The 19,041-nt window shown below is 58.9% G+C and overlaps 1 protein-coding gene and 1 long non-coding RNA gene across 3 annotated transcripts in view; one reads left to right on the top strand and one right to left on the bottom strand.

The window, feature by feature from the left end:
- Positions 1 to 5,602: 5,602 nt before the first annotated feature.
- Positions 5,603 to 19,041, bottom strand: part of LOC141545521 (uncharacterized) — an 18,031-nt gene continuing 4,592 nt past the window's right edge. The window contains exons 2-3 of the long non-coding RNA XR_012483049.1: positions 6,048 to 6,251; positions 5,603 to 5,935 (exon numbers count right to left, since the gene is read on the bottom strand). This is a non-coding gene — a long non-coding RNA (uncharacterized LOC141545521). The remainder of the gene's footprint in view (positions 5,936 to 6,047; positions 6,252 to 19,041) is intronic.
- CDK2AP2 (cyclin dependent kinase 2 associated protein 2) overlaps positions 17,269 to 19,041 on the top strand; it is a 3,007-nt gene continuing 1,234 nt past the window's right edge. Inside the window, exon 1 of one of the 2 annotated variants that reach the window (XM_074272606.1) lies at positions 17,269 to 17,403. In XM_074272606.1, the coding sequence (XP_074128707.1) occupies positions 17,322 to 17,403 (82 nt within the window). In that variant the 5' untranslated portion in view covers positions 17,269 to 17,321. Of the gene's footprint in view, positions 17,404 to 17,955; positions 18,067 to 19,041 lie in introns of those variants that run through there. The other variant, XM_074272607.1, reaches the window with a different exon arrangement.

Genomic DNA, 19,041 nt, shown 5'->3' with positions numbered 1-19,041 from the left:
CTTCTCTGAAATCTTTTATATCGATCTGACGTTGTCACCTGCTTCATTCTCTGCTGTCTCTCTACCACCTACTCCTACCTCCCACATGAGAGGCTAAGCTTCTACACAACACTATTAACTTTCTTTTTAAATGCAGTTTATCGAGATCTTTTTTTCTGGCATTTTTATTTCTAAATATATCCTTCCCCCTTTCCCTACTCAGCAGAGCATCTCTAGCAACAACAAAAAGAAAGAGAGAAAAAGCGAGAGAAAGAAAGAAACTGAGAAAGAATGAAAGAAAAGAGAAAGAAAGAAAAAGGAAGCGTGGGAGGAAGAGAGAAAAGAAGGAACAAAAAAGAACAAAGGAAGGAAAGAAGAGAGAAAGAGAAGGAGGGAGAAAGGAAGGAAGAAAGAGAGGGAGGAATGGAGGGAAGAAGGAAGACAAAGTGGGTAGGAAGGAAGGGATGGGAGAGTGGGAGGGATAATGGAAGGAAGGAAGGAAGGAAGGAAGGAAGGAAGGAAGGAAGGAAGGAAGGAAGGAAGGAAGAAAAAGAAAGGAAGGAAGGAAGAAAGGAAGAAGGGAGGGAGGGAGGGAGAGAAGAAGGAAGGAAGGAAGGAAGAAGGGAGGGAGGGAGGGAAGAAGGAAGGAAGAAGGGAGGGAGGGAGAGAGGGAAGAAGGAAGGAAGAAGGGAGGGAGGGAGGAAGGAAGGAAGGAAGGGAGGGAGGGAGGGAAAGGAAAAGAAAGGAAAAATAAAAGAGGAAAATAGAAAAAAAGGAGAAAAAGAAAAATGGTTCAGCAAGAATAAACTAACATAATAACCAAATCTGGCAATGTATATAAACTCCCATACCCATAGTCCCAGAGAGAGACAGAGACAGAGAGGGGGGAGAGAGGGAGAGTCAGATGCAATCACTATATTAGGGTTTGGTTTTCTGCTTAATTCTTTTTCTTTGGTATAAGGAAAGAACATGATTTCCAGAAGTGATAAGAGAACAAAGGCATTAATAAGGCTTAAAAAAAAAAAAAAGGTATCCTCCTAGTTTAGGACAACAAAAGCCAAAGCCTTTAAGCCTGATGGAAGAAGACCAGTACTTTTTCTCCCTCCTCCCCCACTGTTACATGCTCTTGTTGTACGGTGGATTTGGGGGGGGGGTTCCTCTCCTGCTTTTTCTTGTTCCTAAGGATTTGTGAGAGAGATTTTCTCATCAAGTTACAACTGTCCGCAAGCTTAAGAGAAACAGATGCTTTGGCTGAGCCAGACTGGCCGGGCTGAACTGACTCGACCTTGGGAGCCAGGGCTCTAGGAGGGAGACCGGTAAGAAGGGGGTTTAGTGACACACTCAGGCCCAGGGAAGTTGTTCAGGTGAGGGACTTGCACAAACCACTCCTGGATTTATCTGTTCCCCAATGAGGGGATAGTGGTAAAGCTCTTAGCACAGCCCGGGACACATAGTAGGTGCTTCACAATGCACAGTCCCTTCCCTCCTTCTCAAAGGGCGGAGCCCCGCACTTCCGGCCAACTCCTGTGGAAGGAGGGGAGAAGATGCCCCAAGGGCCAGAATCCCGGATAGAGGAGCCCCAGGCCAGCGGCTCTCTGCCGTCCCAAGAGGGCTCCAGCCAGCCTCTCCTCCCCCGTGGGGCTCAGGCCTCGCCCACAAGGCGCTCCCCTAGGAGCTGCTGTCTTCCGGATGTAGCTCCTGCTCCCTTCACCTGGCTCCTGGTCCTACAAAATTAGGGCCGGATGCTCCTCCGGATCCGAACACTTGAAGAGAGCTCCTGTGGCTCCGACAGCCGTCTCTGCCAATCAATAATCAAAGAAAGTCAGCATTTCCCCGGCGCCACAGGTGGTCCACCCAGAGTCTTCAGAAGTCCAGTACTCCGACAAGAGCAAAGTACTGAGTGCCTTGTACTGAGCTCTAGGGGGACAAAAAGAGGCAAAAGAATAGCCCCGTCCTCAGAAAGGTCACAGCAGAATCTGTTCTCCCCCTCATTGGGAGCGCCCTCCATCAGCCCCCAGGGGCCGGGCCGGGCCCTGTGGGAGCCCCTCCCCCCCCCCCCCCGCCCTCTCCAGCGCTGGGGCCAGAACGGCCTTCCAAGGGGCCCACCGCATTAATAAAGAAGGGAAGGGGCGCACCGGGCGCAGCTCCAGAGCGCAGGAGGGTGGGATGGCTACCTGCACCAGTCACCGAGGCAGCCAGGTGGAGCGGCTCTGGGATCAGGAAGCGCTGGATTCTAATCCTGCCCCAGACACTCCCGCGTGAGCCCTGTCTGTCCTCGCCGTAAAACGGGCTTGAGGAGGACCCCCCCTCCTGTGCGAGGCGGCAGCTGCATGAATGCAAGCGTTATTGTCACGAATCCATCCATGCGTGTGCGCTAATTCCTGCTTGTCTGTATAGATTGATTGAATTACCATTAATAATTGGGGTGAAGGGACTCGCCAGGGTCACACAGCTGAGTGTTAAGCGTCTCAGGGCAGATTTGAACTCGGGTCCTCCGGACTCCAGGGCTGATGCTCTACCCCCTGCGCCCCCCAGCTGCAGTCATTTCTTAATCCCTGTGTTTGTTATTCCTGTGTCACTGTGCTCAGCTCCAGGAATACAGGAGAGCAAAGCGGCCGCATCCTCAAGGTCCAAAGGGAAGGCTTGCTACCCAGGGGAGGGTCCGATGCTGCCTGTGGGGCTGGGGCCAGTCCTGGACTTGGGCCGACGTGCTGGGGGACTTTGGCCGCCCCCATCCAGAGCTGAAAGGGCCCGAGGGATCAGGAATCGCACTCTGCCCATTGTACAGGTGGGGAAACTGAGGCCCAGTCACTGGGCCATTGCGTAGCAGAGAGTATTTGAAGGCAGGTTTGTCAGTCCCCTGGGCGCCGTCTCAGTCCCTTTCTGTAGAGCTCAGTTTCCTCCCTGTAAACTGGGTGGGCTGGGCTGGGAGCACGGGGTTCCTGGGGTCCCCCTCTCCACTTTGTGTCAGAAGTTGGGTCTCCCAGAGCGGAGGTTTGGGCAGGAGACCGCGTGTGCGGGCCGGCTGCCCCCCCCCTCCCCCGCCCCGTGCCCTGACGGCCAGCAGCTTGTCAGACGTGGTCCAGAACAGGCCCCGCTTTGTCTGTTGCCTCCTCCTCCCTTGGGGCAGCTGAGAGGGAGCAGATGGGGCCCAGTCTGCAGGAAGCCAGGCGGGGAGCGCGGCCCTGAGGTCCCAGCGGCCCCCAGGCAGCTCAGCAGGCCCTTCCTGGGCACGAGGGGGCTCCCAGCCCGAACCCCCGGACCCCACACGAGAAGGGAGGCCTCTCAGCTGGCTGCTGCTGTTACTCCAGAGCCACCGGGCCCCTAAATGCCCGGATGTGCCCTCGCCCTTACTTCCCATAGACCGCGAATCCCAAGGCTCCTAAGTGCCCGGGGCTGTGCAAGGCCAGAGACCCAGAAGCCCTCTGCCCTGGGGGGGAGGGGGCTGCCGTCCTGCAGGGGAAGGTTTCCTGCAGAGAAAGGCAGAGAGGCCTAGGGACAAAATGCAAACTCAGCTTAGAGCATTTATTAAGCACTTACTGTGTGCTGGACCCTGGAGCTAGAGACCCAAGAGCAGGTGTCTGCCTTGGGGGGGAGGGGCTGCCATCCCACTGGGGACATTACTGACCTCCGGCCAAAGGCGGGCCCAGGGGCAGGGGAGCGACCGAGCAGCTGAGGGCACCTCGGGGCTCTCGAGCCAGGGAAGGAGGGAAATAGGATCCTGCGGGCGCCTTCCCCGTGACCTTCTGAGGGGCGTCCGGCCTTCGGGGCTCGGGGCTGGGGGCGCACCCCCGGGGGCTGGGGAGCCTCCCGCTGCCTGGGCCAGTGCGGTGGGAGCAGGCCAGGAGTGCCCCGCATTCTGCAGGCTCCGTGCCAGGAGCCCGCCCAGAGGGTGCCGGAGCTCAGCCCGGGTCCTGGCCCGAGGCCAGGCAAATGCCCGGAATTCTGGGTCGGGCCTGGCCCCTGGAGCCCGGCCCACGGTGGCCAGGCTTTGCTGACCTGCTTACCGAAGCTTCTGCTGGAGGAAAAAAACCCTGCAGCACAGATGTGCAGGGCCCTGGCCGCTGGGGAGCGGGGGCGAAGAACGGGGGGAGGGGAGGTGCTGGGGGAGGAGGGGGGAGGGGGGAGGGGAAAGGAGCCCCGGGGGAAGGGGAAGGCGCTTCAGGAGGGAGGGGCGGACCAAGCAGGCTGGGGGGCAGCTACTCCTTCCCGGCCCCTGCTCCCGGCTCTTCTGGGACGCCCCCTCCATTCCTATTAGCGGGCCTGTTGTTTCTGCCAACAGCGGGGCAAGCTTTGCTTGTGTCTCTGCACTCAGGCACCTGGCACATGCATGGCACACAGTAGGTGCTTGTTCACTGCATACACCGCCAGCCCCATGCACGGCACACAGTAGGTGCTCGTTCACTGCATACACCGCCAGCCCCATGCACGGCACACAGTAGGTGCTCGTGCACTGCATACACCGCCAGCCCCATGCACGGCACACAGTAGGTGCTCGTGCACTGCATACACCGCCAGCCCCATGCACGGCACACAGTAGGTGCTCGTTCACTGCATACACTGCCAGCCCCATGCACGGCACACAGTACTGCATACACCGCCAGCCCCATGCACGGCACACAGTAAGTGCTCGTTCACTGCATACACCGCCAGCCCCATGCACGGCACACAGTAGGTGCTCGTGCACTGCATACACCGCCAGCCCCATGCACGGCACACAGTAGGTGCTCGTTCACTGCATACACCAGCAGGCACAGAGCTGGCTTTGGGGCAGGCCTGGACCTGGAACCCAAACCTCCCACCTGTGGTCCGAGGTCCGTCCAGGTCTCCAGTTTTGATTCTGACAATAATGTGCCAGATTCACGTTTCTAGCTCATGCTTAAGATTTTCCCCGGAGCATTCCAGGACTGAATGTCCAATTCCATGATATAGCTGGAGCAAGGAGGAACATTTTGGCTTTACAGATGGAGAAACTGAGGCTCAGAGGGTCATTGATGTCTACAGCCCTCCCTCAGTCCTTGAAAGCTTAAAGGGAAATAGCATGCGTGCAGCTCCTCACAGTGAGCCTCACTATGTGCCTGAGAAGTAAGTGCTGTTATTATCCCCATTGTACAGCTGGGGAAACTGAGGCAAAGAGAGATTTTTTTTTTTTAAGTGACTTGCTCAAGGTCACACAGGTAGTAAGTGGCTAAGATTGGATTTGAACACAAGCCTTCCTGAAGGATACATCCGCTGCTCTACCTTGCTGCCTAGGAAGGGCCATTTAGTGCAGGGGGAGGATGCAGTGGGCAGAACAGCTTCCTGGGACCACTGAGGGTCTCCCCAGGCTGAGAGAGTCAGGAAAGAATCCTTTCCTCAATGCTCCCTGGCAGCTTCAGCCTGAGGTATCCGACTCCTGCAGCCCGAGGAGGAGCCCTTCCCTCCCTCGAAAACACCAGAGCCAAAATGTAGTCACTAAGAAAAGGGCAGAGCTGCCTCTTGCTACATGCGTGTAGATGTGGAGGGCTCAGTCCCAGTCCTGCGTGCTGGGGGAGGGGGCAATGGGGACAATGACTCTCCTTGCCCCAGGAGAACCCGTTGGCCCGTTGGCTTCGGCAAGAAGTAGGTCACAGCAATCCTTTGGTTTGTTATTTCATTTAATTTTTATTTAAATTAATAATTTTCATTTACTTTTTTCTCTCCCATTCTCCCTTTGGGGGGAAAAAACAGAAAAAGGAAATGAGCAAAAGATTACAAATTTTAGCGTTGACCGTGCCCACAAATGCGCTCTGCCTCCTGAGCCTGCTTTCTGTGTCGGGAGGTGGGCAGCACACTTCAGCAGCAGCAGCCCCTGGAGTCAAGGCTGGCCTCCCTGCCTCCTTGCTGTCCCAGCACACACTGTAATTGGAGCTCCAGACCTGCCAAGGGAGTTCATCCGTCCTCTGGGAGCTCCAATGACTGGGAGGATTCTCCTCGCCTGGAATTCAAGGACAAACCGCAGACAACACAATGAGAGTGGGACCTGGGGAGGGGGCTCCTCCTTTTGCCCTCTGGGGTCAAGTGAAACAAGTCTATTCACCATGACGGACCTTCCAGTCCTTGAAGAAAGCCACCAGGTCCCACTCAAGCCTTGTGTCCTCCAGGCCTAACACCCCCAGCTCCTCCTAAGGCAAGACGTCCAGTCTCTCCACTGTCCTGGTCACCCTTCCCTGGGTCTGTCAGTGGCTTTCCTGGACATTGGTAGGCACAGAACTGGGCATGGTCCTGCAGGGATCCATTACATTCCAGCAATACTGTGTGAATGAATGAATGAATGAATGAATGAATGAATGAATGAATGAATATCCTGGCTGGATAGCTTTGATGATGTCACTTGTAGGGGAACACAGCTATTGAGTGAGGGGATTTCCAGATGCCATCTCTGGGCCATGTAGCCATATCAAGGTTGGGCAAGAGGGGCCTCCTTCCCGCCCTCACCCCCAGCACCGTGTCCTGGTGGGAGAGCTGCAGGCTGCAGGCCTGAGCTGGGGAGGAGGCCCAGGAGGGGCAGGCGGGCGGGCAGGACCTAGCTCAGGTGGCAGGAAGACGGGAGGGGATCTGGTTCCCAGTGACAAAGGGCCCGTGAGGTGGGGCAGGTGAATAAAACATGAGAGGGGCCTGGTGCTAGGCCGGGCTGGAGGCGAGCTGACCTCATTCTGTCCAGCGGCAGGGAGCCGGAGCGGGGCTGGTGAGAGGGGCTGGGCAGGAGGGCTCCTGCCCGGGAGGGCGAGGACTTAGGCTTTAGGGGGAGAGATCCCTGGAAGAATGAGGAAGCATTTCCTACACTCTGAGGGGCAGGACTGGGATTGAGTGGGGCTGAAAGCTTGGATTGGGGGAGGCAGAAGGCAGAGGCCGGGGGGGGCGGTCGGGGGCTTCAGGGAAGGCCGAAGGCTGCTTGGAATGTGGCCGAGGCAGCTCGAGCTCCCACTGCGGGGTTCTTCCAGGCCATAGGGAGGGCAAGGTTGAGCCCCAACATGGCGCCTGTTCTTCCTCCTCCCTGCCCCCCCCAGCAGAGTCACAGCTCCCCCACCAAGGGTTAGGGCTAGGAGTCTGCCTCCCAGCCAGTGAGGCAGGGCTCAGGTTCCCCTAATTCTCTAAGGTTCCCCTCCCGGCCTCCAGCAAGCACATCCTGGAATCCAAGGCAGGAAAGTGGGATGATGGAAAGAGAGCAAAAAATGGGGGTAGGGAGAGGGTCCGGTCAGGAGGCAGGAGCCGACCCTGGGGGCGCCCCGACTCAGACTAAAGCCCAGTACCCCGGGAGGGCTCTGGCCAAGGACTGGGAGCAGTCCTTGAGCGGCTTCTTCCTTTTCATGGGGGCTTCCCAGAGGACCGAAGGCCAGGAGAAGCATCTCCCTCCAAAGCCAGGCCCAGTCCGGGGAGCTCATGGCCCAGCCTCAGAACCCCCCCTCGAGGACTCCAGAGGAAGACCCTGGCCCCAGTCAGGCACCGACCGGCCTATCAGGGACGGGGGGGCAACTGAGTGCCAGCCCTTGCTCCGGCCCCGGGGCTCTTGGGCTCCAGGACTCTGATGAGCTTGCGGCCCAGATCGAGGCTGCTTATGGTCCGGTAAGGGCCCGGGGCGGAAGGGAAGGCCCGTTGTGAGCAGCTCTCCCTGGGCAGGGAGCCCTTGTCTTCTCCTGATTGCCCATAGGCTGCCTCGTTCCTCGGGAAGCTGTGAGGGGAGAGGGCAGGAGAGCCAGCGGCTCTGGAGCTCAGGGCAAGGACAGGGGCAAGGAGTTGCTGAGGGCAGTCGGAGCCCCCTTATTTCAGGAAAGCCTCATTACTTGTGGGTCCCAGCCCCAGGAAGTCCCTGCCAGGAGGCAGCCCTCAGCCTGGGGAAGTCTTCAATCTCCATAGATTGTAGAGAGATTAAGGATGGCACAGAATGGGTGAGGGGGAGGGGACTCTGGAGGAGGAAAACCCCAGGGGGGAGGGGGCACCCCATGAGTAGAGGCTTCTGGGGGAATGGGGACCCCAGCCTGCTCCCATGGGCCAGCTGTGTCCCCTTCCCTTGAAGATGGAGATAATCCCAGGATTAGGGCCCCAGCCCCTGTGCCCAGGGCCGGGTGCCACCCACCTGCCCCCAATCTTCCCAAACAAAACCCTGGAAAATCTCCTAAAGCTCTCACAACCAGGGAGCCCAGAGCAACGGAGGGAACAAGCTGAGGTCACTGGACCCAACTGCAGGGCTGGGGGGGGTGGGCAGAGCAGCTCACAGGGCTAGACCTGCCAGCTCTCCCTCCCTCTCAAGACCCCTGGGCCTGGCATGGTTCGGGAACTCATGGGAAACTGTGCCAAACGGCCCAGGCACAGGGCACTCAAGGTATGGGAGGGGAGACGGGGGAGAGAGGAGGGAGGGCCGGGGCCAGGGGCTGCCGATGAGATGGGGCGCTGGGCAGGAGATGCTCAGAAAGGCAGATATGGCGCTGGGGAGCTGGACCTCTGGGCTGGCTGAGGGGTGGGAGGCAACGAAAGCTGGTAGGGGAACGGGGTTCTGGGCATATCGGGGTGGGGGAGGGAGAGATCCCTTGCTGGCAGTCCCTGCCCAGATTTCCTAGAGTAAAATAGAAGCCCGCCTGTGTTCTAAGGTGCTTTCTGGCAGTAGCAATCTGTTCTCTGTTCTAAGACCTCTCTCAGATCCGATATTCTATGTTCTGTGTCCTAAGATCTCCCAGCTCCGATATTCTGTTGTGTCCTAAGATCTCCCAGCTCCGATATTCTGTTGTGTCCTAAGATCTCCCAGCTCCGATATTCTATGTTGTGTCCTAAGATCTCCCAGCTCCGATATTCTGTTGTGTCCTAAGATCTCCCAGCTCCGATATTCTATGTTGTGTCCTAAGATCTCCCAGCTCCGATATTCTGTTGTGTCCTAAGATCTCCCAGCTCCGATATTCTATGTTCTGTGTCCTAAGATCTCCCAGCTCCGATATTCTATGTTGTGTCCTAAGATCTCCCAGCTCCGATATTCTGTTGTGTCCTAAGATCTCCCAGCTCCGATATTCTATGTCCTAAGATCTCCCAGCTCCGATATTCTGTTGTGTCCTAAGATCTCCCAGCTCCGATATTCTATGTTGTGTCCTAAGATCTCCCAGCTCCGATATTCTGTTGTGTCCTAAGATCTCCCAGCTCCGATATTCTATGTCCTAAGATCTCCCAGCTCCGATATTCTATGTCCTAAGATCTCCCAGCTCCGATATTCTGTTGTGTCCTAAGATCTCCCAGCTCCGATATTCTGTTGTGTCCTAAGATCTCCCAGCTCCGATATTCTGTTGTGTCCTAAGATCTCCCAGCTCCGATATTCTATGTTCTGTGTCCTAAGATCTCCCAGCTCCGATATTCTATGTTGTGTCCTAAGATCTCCCAGCTCCGATATTCTGTTGTGTCCTAAGATCTCCCAGCTCCGATATTCTATGTTCTGTGTCCTAAGATCTCCCAGCTCCGATATTCTATGTTGTGTCCTAAGATCTCCCAGCTCCGATATTCTGTTGTGTCCTAAGATCTCCCAGCTCCGATATTCTATGTTCTGTGTCCTAAGATCTCCCAGCTCTGATATTCTATGTTCTGTGTCCTAAGATCTCCCAGCTCGGATATTCTATGTTCTGTGTCCTAAGATCTCCCAGCTCCGATATTCTATGTTCTGTGTCCTAAGATCTCCCAGCTCCAATATTCTATGTTCTGTGTTCTAAGACGTTCTAGGCTCTGAAGATCTCTGGTACATTCTAAGGTCCCTCCCAGTTCTTTTAATCTATGTTCTGTTGAGTTGCCTGAATCCCCAAGGGGCTGAGCCCGAGTACAATTGTAAATACATTTCCCCACTGTGCTCCTGGGCCCTGTGACAATCCTGCCGCCCAGCTTCACTCCCTCCTGCCCAGTTCCTGCTTTTCCTGGGTTTGGAGGGAATGCCCCCTGCCTCTGATCCCCCCGGCCCCGCCACCTGGTCCCCACTGCCAGCATGTCCTCTGGATGACCAGGCTTCTTATAGCCTGTCCCAGGCTCTCCCCGATTAGCACTTCATTGACATAGGAGTGCGTTGGTCTTCCCTCCCCTCCCAGGCAACACAGGGAACATATTTAACATGTGCCAGAGCTGGAGAGGGCTAATGCCTGGGCCAGGAAGGGCTGTTTCTCTGGGCTCAGAGGGCCAGCTCGGCGCCCTTCAGGCCGTAGGGATCACCTAGTCCAGATGAGCAGAGGGCCAACCAGCCCTTGGCAGTGTCCTCCTCCCAGAGCACCTCATTCCCTGCTTTGTCATAGGACCGCTGGCCACGGCTGGAGTCCCCTGGGACTTCCTGCCACCGCACGGTCTCAGAGGAGCAGGGAGAGGCTTCTGAGTCCCAGTCCCCAGCCTATTCAGTACTTAACAGCCTGGTGAGCCCAGCCTGTATCTTCCTCCGGCCCAGCATCGCAGCCACCCAGATTGTATGTACTTATGCTGCTCCTGGCCCACCACACGCCCACCCGTTTGGTCCTACGGTCTGCCCCTGCTCTCCTTGGATCTCCCCAGGGCTGTCCCCCATCCTGACCTTTCTCCTTCCTTACCATTGCCACCCCCTGAAAACTCTGTCAAGGCTCAAGTCTTTGTAGAAAAAAACACCGGGGTACCCAGATGGAAAAAGGGGCCCCAGGAGGGAAAACAGTCCAGAGGGATGCGTCCAGGAGGGATGGAGAATGCTGGAGTGGGGTGAGGGTGGATGAGCAAGGAAGAGGCCCCTGGAGGAAAGGACTTAGCATGGTTCTCTGTGCATCGGTGACTTAAATCCAGTAAAGCATCTGCCCAAGGAGATGAGATTTGTGGGAGAGAGCCAAGGAAAGCCAGGAGGCCCCAAGGAAAGCCAGGAGGTCCCCAAGGAAAGCCAGGAGGTCCCCAAGGAAAGCCAGGAGGTCCCCAAGGAAAGCCAAGAGGTCCCCAACGAAAGCCAGGAGGGCCCAAGGAAAGTCAGAGGTCCCCAAGGAAAGCCAGGAGGTCCCCAAGGAAAGCCAGGAGGTCCCCAAGGAAAGCCAGGAGGGTCCAAGGAAATCCAGGAGGGCCCAAGGAAAGTCAGAGGCCCCCAAGGAAAGCCAAGAGGGTCCAAGGAAAACCAGGTGGCCCCTGATGCTGCAAGGCAGAGCTAGGAGAGCAAAGACACGTGAGGAAAAGGGAGCCCTGAAGGAGAGGGGTGGGAAAGGGAGTCCCCTGCAGGACCGGCCCCCCACCAGCCCCCTCCCTGACTTCTCTGTCCCTTTTGCCCAGGGGCCCAGGGCTTCCAGAGGTCTGCCCTCAGCACCCCAAGTACAGCATGAGAGCTCAATGACCAAAGGGAGTCACCACAATGCCCAGGAGGGATCAGGGAGAAGGGAAAACCTAAGGAGGGTTTGAGCAGGAGAGAGAGCAAAAGATGGGAAGGGTCCACTTTGGGAAGGGCAGTGGCCTGGGGGAGCCCCCACCCATAACCTGGCTCTGTCTCCCTCTCAGGACAGGGAGCTTCGTCCAGAAGAGATAGAAGGTAAAATGGAGCCGGCCTCCTGACCACCTCCATCCCCCCTCATTTCTCAGCCCTCTATCCTTTAACCCCTCCCTGCCCCCACTTCAGGTTCTACACCCAGAATTCTTGTAAGTAGGGGCTCAGAGCTGGGGAGGATGGAGGACCAGAGGGAGGGACAGGGAGGAGTCTGAGAAAAATCTGGAGGGAAGGAGGATCACTATTGGGGGTGGAGTGAATGCCCAACGGACCTGGGAGAGCTGGGAAGGGATGGGAGGAGCGGGACACTCACCCGGCCCCTCTCCTAGAACTACAGACCGCCTTCCAGGAGTTTGACCGGGACAGGGATGGTTACATCGGCTACCGAGAGCTGGGGGCCTGCATGCGCACTCTGGGCTACATGCCCACCGAGATGGAGCTCATCGAGATCTCCCAGCAGATCAGTAAGTCTCTGGTGGGCCTCGTCCTCCCCACGCCCCCCCTCAGAAGGCTGGACCTCTGGGGGCAGCCCCTCTGATGCTCGCCCGGCCGAACAAGCCCCTTGGACCGAAACCTCGAGCCTTTCTAAGACCCTCTCTGCATTACATACACCTTGCTGTCTCAGAGACAGAGCACAAAACACGACTATTTCCATTTATCCAATAAGCACTTATTAAGTGCCTACTATATACGTGATGGACAGTAATGGGGTCAGAAAGCCCTGGGCCCCAGCCAGAACTTCTCAAGTGTCCCAGACAAAAAATGAAAACGAAAAGGCTCCTGTCTGCATTGACAGAGGAAGTTAGCTCTTAGAGGGACTTTCTGACAACCAGGAAATCCCAGATTAGGAGAAAACACAGAAGTGATGGGGGAGGCTGAGCCTAAAAGGAGGGGGAGGGGAGGGGCACGGGCCTGGCCTGGGCACAGAGCCCTCCAGGTGGCCATTTTGGAGGGGAGGAGGGGGCCCAGAGCTAAGGCTGGGAGCTCTCTGCTTGCCCCGAATGCCAGCTGGGGGGAAGGTGGACTTCGAAGACTTCGTGGAGCTGATGGGCCCCAAAATGCTGGCGGAGACGGCGGACATGATTGGCGTCAGAGAGCTGCGGGATGCCTTCCGGGAGGTGAGGGCGGGGCGCCGAGGAGGGGGCTGGGCCGGGGCTCGGTGGGGGCCGCTCAGCTGGTTCCCCGGCTGAGGGGGTTCCTCGGGGGCTCCCAGTTCGACACCAATGGCGACGGCCAGATCAGTCTGATGGAGCTGCGGGCGGCCCTGAAGGCCCTGCTGGGAGAGCGCCTCAGCCAGAGGGAGGTGGACGAGATCCTGCACGACACTGACCTCAACGGGGACGGGCTCATTGACTTTGAAGGTAGCTCCTCCTGGCCCTCCCGGAAGCCCCCTAGAAAAGCATATTCCCCCCCCCGGAAATGCTAGCAGGGACCTCAAAGGGCAAGCCACGGCACCCAAGGCCCCAGACCAAGTGGGAGCCCCTTGCCCAGAGTCGGCTCCAGAGCCCAAGGACTGGTCTGGTTCCGGCCGGGCCCAGTTTGCGTCAGGGCCGAGCATTCCGATTAGCCCCGGACCTCCCCAGTGGAAAGCCGGGAGCTGAGGGCCCTGCCCCCACAGAGTTTGTCCGGATGATGTCCCGCTGACCTGAGCCGCCTGCAGAGACCCCCGAGGGCAGCAGCTTCAGCCCTGGAAATAGCTCAGTCGCACCAGGGGTCATCCAGTCCCCTCCTGGAGCACTCTCCAGAAGCTTCCTCCCTTCTCCCTGATTTAAACCCCCGACTCCTCCGCACTCCCCACAATCCTGCTCCCATGGTGGCTCTGTGTGTCCCTCCCCATCCCCACCCTCTCCCTTAATCATAAAGCTTCTGGATGTCTGACCACCGGGGACTCTCGCCTCTTCTTTGGACACTGACTGGGTGCTTGAGGCTCCATTTGGGAGAAATCTCAGGGAGACTTGGGACCAAGCACCGTGGCCTTTAACCAACGTTCCGTGCAAAGACTCTGCCCTTGCTGGGTTACCGCTGTCCAAGCAGGTTCTCCCAACCTAGAACCTGTGGCAGAGCCCCTGGGTGGAGATAGCATCTCAACCCTGCCTCTGGCATGGAGCCCCGTGCCTCCTGGCCCTGGACTTCTCGAGTTCGGAAACAAAAAGAGGGTGCCCTTGTCTGTAAGACAAGACCGTGGCGCCTTTTCTGAATGTAACATTCATGAAGTACCTACTATGTGCAGAGCCCTATCCTGTGCGGGTCATCTCAGTCGCCCACTGTCACAGAACTGAGAACCGGGGGGCGCACACTAGGGCAAACCCCGGCCTTTGGGGTCACCTGCTTTGTGGGTTCCAAACAGCGAACAAGTAATGTCTGAGGGACAGGCAGGGTGTGGAAACCGAGGGATGGGCCCCAGAACGGACCCCGGGCAGGCGCTGGGCAGGGCCAGTTTGCTCGAAGGGGAGGCGCCCATTGTGGCAGCTTGGCCTTGGATGCTGGAATTGAGTCTGGACCGGCGGGGGAGGTTTGGAAAAGAAAGCAATCATCTAGGAACGCAGGGGCGGGCCTGGGAAGGGGAGAGCGGGATGATGATGGCAGCTGCCGCCAGGCCCTCCCTTACCACCTCCCACAACGTCCGAGCAGGAGGTGCCAGGGCTGGCCAGGGCAGGCTCCAGCATCACTTAGCCTGGAAAATCCCAATTAATCCTTCATCCTCCTTAATTAGATTTCTCTCCACAATCTGCAGCATCAGGGGCACAAGTGCCATGGGCTGCAGTTCCTCCCTGACCCCACTACGAGAGCCAGTAGGACCCCAGAAGGGCCTTCAGACGGCCCCGGGCCTGCCGGGGAGAAGTCCGGCCCTGCACTGGCCAAGGGTGGTTCTGGCCCAGGGGCCATTTCTATAACCCAGACCCCAGGGCTTCAAGGACCCACACACTCCTCTCTCCAAGGTCCAGAAAGGAGGAAGTGCTGAGGGAAGGCACCTGCAGGACCTGAGCCCCCCAGAGGGGGAAATGGCGTGCCCAAGATCCCGAAGCGAAGCTGGGGGGAAGGGAGACAGGAAGCTGGGGAGCTGGGCTTGCATGGGCCTGGCTGCAGCAACGGGCCACGAGGAACAACATGACTAAGGGAAACAATTCTGAGGAAGTCGAGCACCTTCAGGACGCCCACCTCCCCCCCCCCCCCACGGGAACGGCCCCAAGTCCCATCAGGGTTTCCGGGCCTCCCCCTGCCCCCCACGCCCTCATCCCTGGGCAGCTGATCCTCTGGCCGGCCCCCATTGCTCAAACGAAAAAAACCCGAAGCAGATGCAGCATCCCAGCTATTAATCCTCTCAAAGCTCGGAGCACTTGGGGTGGGAGGAAGGCCGGTGGCAGGGGCCAGACAAGCTGCTCCCCCTGGGTCCCGGACTCGCCTTTCCCCGGGCCAGGGAGAAGCCGACTCCGCGGCACCGGTTCCCACCCCGAAGCCCACGTCTGCCCCCTCTTTGCCTGCGTTCCCTTCAGAGAACCGGGGCCCTGCCTGGACGGCACCACCTCAGCAACAGAGTCACCAACCAAGCGCTTGTCCTGTGCCAAGCGCCAGCCTCAGAGCCGACTGTGTGCCCCCAAGAGACACAGAAGGCCCTGGGAAGGGGGAGCTGGGGAAGCGGGTGTGAGCAGCCTTAAAGCCAGCCAGGACGCTGAAGGGCGGGGGGGCCTCTGGGGCTGGCATAGAAAGTGCCAAAGAAACTAGTGGAGGGGGCGTCTGTGCAGAACTGGAAGGGCAGGAAGAGGCTTTCCTACGTCATCACGGGATAAGAAGCCAGCAGGGTTTACTGGGGGCCAAGGGGGCCCCAGCGTGCCCACAACACATTTTCCTGAGTTCGAATCCACCTGAGACAACGTTGTAGCTGTGTGACCCCACCACGTCACTTCACCCTAATTGCCTCAGTTTCCTCTTCTGTAAAATGAGCTGGAGGAGGACCACTCCACCCCTCTGCCAAGGAAACCCCAGAGGGGCCAAGGCATCAGACCCGCTGAAAAACTCCGCCACAGACACAGGCACATGCTTGGCTCTGCTCCTCGGCAGTCCTCGAAGCTGACCCCAGGAGGCTTCTAGCCGGCCAGGCCCCTGGGGGGGGGGGGGCAATGCGGGGAGAAGGTCCCGCTGGCCCAGAGCCCGGGAGAATGGGAGGAGGAGCGCCGAGAGGAGGGGGAGAAGTTGGTCTGCAGGACCCGCGCTCAACATGTGCAAAGGGCAGCTTATGCGGGGAGACGGGCCCAGCACGGAGCCCGAGAGACGCGCCCATCTGCAAATCAAGCGCACAGAGAGCCAAGGGAGAAGTGCAGAGAGGAGGGGGCTCGGCGCCATCTCAGGGACCCCCGCGGTCAGAGGAGACTCGGAGGAAGACACAGAGCGCAGGGAGAGGAGGGGGCTCGGCGCCATCTGGGGACCCCCACGGTCAGAGGAGACTCGGAGGAAGACACAGAGCGCAGGGAGAGGAGGGGGCTCGGCGCCATCTCGGGGACCCCCGCGGTCAGAGACTTGAAGATATTATGGGCCGCAGAGCGATGGCACGAGAACCTCGACAGTATTCAGGAGTCCGGCAGAGGGGCCCCCGGGAAGTCTGAGGAGGGTCTCCAATGGAGTGGGCTGTCTCCTAGGGGAGAAAGTGGGGGCTCCTGATGGTGGGGAGAGGGTCTCTTGGAGGAGGGGGCCTTCTCCTGGGGTGGAACGAAGGTCAGAGACGGGGTGGGGGGCAATCCCCAGGGGAAGAATAGAGAGCCTTCTGGAGGGGCTGAGGGAGGCGCCTTGGGAAGATGAGAAGGGATTATTGGGGAAAGGGGCTGGGTCTTCCAGAGGAAGAGGAGGGGTTATGGGGGGGGCAGGGACAAATCACGCCGGGTACTCCCGGGAGGACCAGGAGAAGAGGAGGCCCCTTCGGGAAAAGTGGGGGAGGGGTTGTCCTGAGGGTCTTGTGGGGGGAGGAGGAAGTCTCCTGGGGACAAAGAGGATAACAGGCTCCTGGGGGACAAGGGGCCTGGTCTCCTGGAGCAGATAAATGAGGGGGGCCCCTGAGGCGGGGGTCTCCGGGGGGTCACGAAGCAGAGGGAAGGGTGTGTCTCGGAGAAGTAACGAGGGGCACCTTTAGAGCAAGACAAGGAAATCAAGCCTCCTGGGAGTAAGGGGGTCTCTCGCTAGGGAGGTGGCTGGGCGGAGCGGTTGCCATGGCGACGGGGCGGAGCCTGCAGGGCGCGCGGGCCAGGAGAGGCGGGGCCACGTGCGGTGATGCTTCTGCGTCGGGGCGGGGCGCGATCCGACGTCACAGCCTCGCGCCCAGTGGTGTCCGAAGAGGGAGAGCGGCGGCGCGCGTCTCCGGCGACTCCGGCGGCGGCCCCAGAGCGCGAGCGGCTCGGCCCCGGAGGCGGCGCGGGCAACGGTGCGAGCTCGCCCAAGGAGGCGCGAGCAGTCCAGTCTAGCCGGTCGGAAGGACGGCGCGTGCGGCTGAGCCTCGCCCAAGGGACCCTTCAGCGCGAGCCGAGGCGGCCCGACACCGGAGACTCCTTTCCCGGTGCTAGCCGGCCCCGCCCTCCTGCCTCCCGGGCCAATCGGGCTGGGAGCGCGCTAGCCTGCCTCCCCGAACCCTCCAATCGCAGGCGCCATTCTCCGCCCGCCAATCCCGGCCAGACAGGTGCGAAGCCCGACGCGACGGGGGCCAATCCGCAGCAGGTCCGGGCCGGGGCTCTCGGCCAATGACTCGGCGGCCTGGGAGCGGCGAGTGACGTGCGTCCCCACCAATCGGAAGTGCGAGCTTCGGGCTCTTCCTGGCGGCGCGCCTATTAGAGCGCGCGCTCCTCAGCGGCCCGGCCAATCCAGAGGAGAATCGCTTGGTCCCTGCCCTCCCGAAGAGTTGGGAATGTCCTACAAACCCATCGCTCCAGCGCCCAGCAGCACCTCCGGCTCCGGCACGCAGGGGCCCGGCACTCCCATCCCGTCCGGTGAGTCACGGGCTGCGGAACCAGCGTGGGGGGCAAGTCGGAGAAACTGAGGGAGGGGATGGGCGAGGGGGAGAAACTGAGGCAAGGGGGGATGGGCGAGGGAGAGAAACTGAGGCAGGGGGGGATGGGCGAGGGGGAGAAACTGAGGCACGGGGGGTGGGCGAGGGAGAGAAACTGAGGCAGGGGGGGATGGGCGAGGGAGAGAAACTGAGGCATGGGGGGTGCGCTAGGGGGAGAAACTGAGGCAAGGGGGGGGTGGGGAAGGCCCGGGTCAGACCCTGAAGTTAGTCCTCCGAGCCCCAGTGCGCCATGCTCCTGATTCTGGGCTCTGGGGTGCAGCATTCTGGCTTCCTAGCCCTTCCACCTGGGCTCTGACATGCCATGTTCTGTGTTCTGAGCTCCTTTCCCCTGTACTCCCCCCCTCCCATGATAAGCCTTGTTCTAGGTTCTGGGCTCTCTGTGCCGGGTTCTAGGTACTGGCACGCTGCTGTTTTAAGTTCTGAGGGCCACATTCCGGGTTCCAAGCCTTTTACCCTAGCTCTAGCTTTATAGGATCCAAGGCCCGGGGTCTGGCTTGTGAAGTTCTCCGACTTGCCTTGTTTTGGGGCGGAGCTCACCTCCAGCACTAGCACAAACCCATCTACTCCATCCAACTTGCACACTGTAAGTTCTAATACTCCCCATTCTAAGTTCTGAGCCCCCAGCTCTGACATGGCTTGTTCTAGGTTCTAAGCCCCCCCCCTCTATGCTCTGTTCTAGGTCCCAAACTCCCAGCTCTGGCGCCTCTTTGTAGGTTTTAAGCTTCTGTTCCTGTCGACGTGCACAGTCTGAGTCCTAAGACCCCCCCACACTCTGACTTACACGTTCTAGGTTCTGAGTGCACAGCTCTACCACGCCATGTTTTAGATCCCAAGCCCATCCTTCTCCCTCCAGCTCTGGAGGCCGTCTTGTAGCTTCTGACTTGCACATTCTAGAGTTCTAATATCCCCAGGTTCTGAAGCTATGTTCTACATTCTGAGCCCCACCTCCATGGGTCCAGACTGACCTGTGTGTGTTCTAGGTTCTGTGCCACGCTTCAGGTTCTAAGCCCCTCCCCACTCTTCTGTGTTCTCTTATCCCTGACATTCTGAGCAGAGCCGCAGAGCACTTGGGGCAGTGCCCCGGTTTAACACAGGCCGGGTTCCTTGAGCTGCAGCCAGAGACGCTTGACATAAGGCAGTTGAGGGGAGTGACCCCGGGGGAGGGAAAGGGCAGTTGGTGCAAAGCCGCAGGAACCCTGAGAAGCAGGTGGAGCCTCAGCTCTGGAGGTGGTGCAGTGGTGAGAGCCCTGGGCCTGCAGTCCGGGAGACTAACATCCGGCCTCAGACACTCGCTAGCCGTGTAACCCTCCGAAAGTCCCTTCACCCCGCTTGCCTCTGTTTCCTCGTTTGTAAAATGAGCATGGGAAGGGAATGGAAACCCCTCCAGTGTCTGTGCCAGGAAAACCCCAAATGGCGTCACCGAGAGTCAGACAGGACTGAAAACAATTGGCAACAACAGTAGGCTCAGGAGAAGAGGAAAGAACCGGGCACCTCCCCCCCCCCCACAAAGAGTCACAGGCTGTTCACCTGTCCAAGCCAGGGGCCCGGCGCTTGAGCT

Source organism: Sminthopsis crassicaudata, chromosome 6 (genome assembly GCF_048593235.1).
Source record: "Sminthopsis crassicaudata isolate SCR6 chromosome 6, ASM4859323v1, whole genome shotgun sequence".
Lineage (NCBI taxonomy): Eukaryota > Metazoa > Chordata > Mammalia > Dasyuromorphia > Dasyuridae > Sminthopsis > Sminthopsis crassicaudata.
Note: the sequence above shows the minus strand (reverse complement) of the source record. Positions and strands in the feature narration are given on the sequence as shown.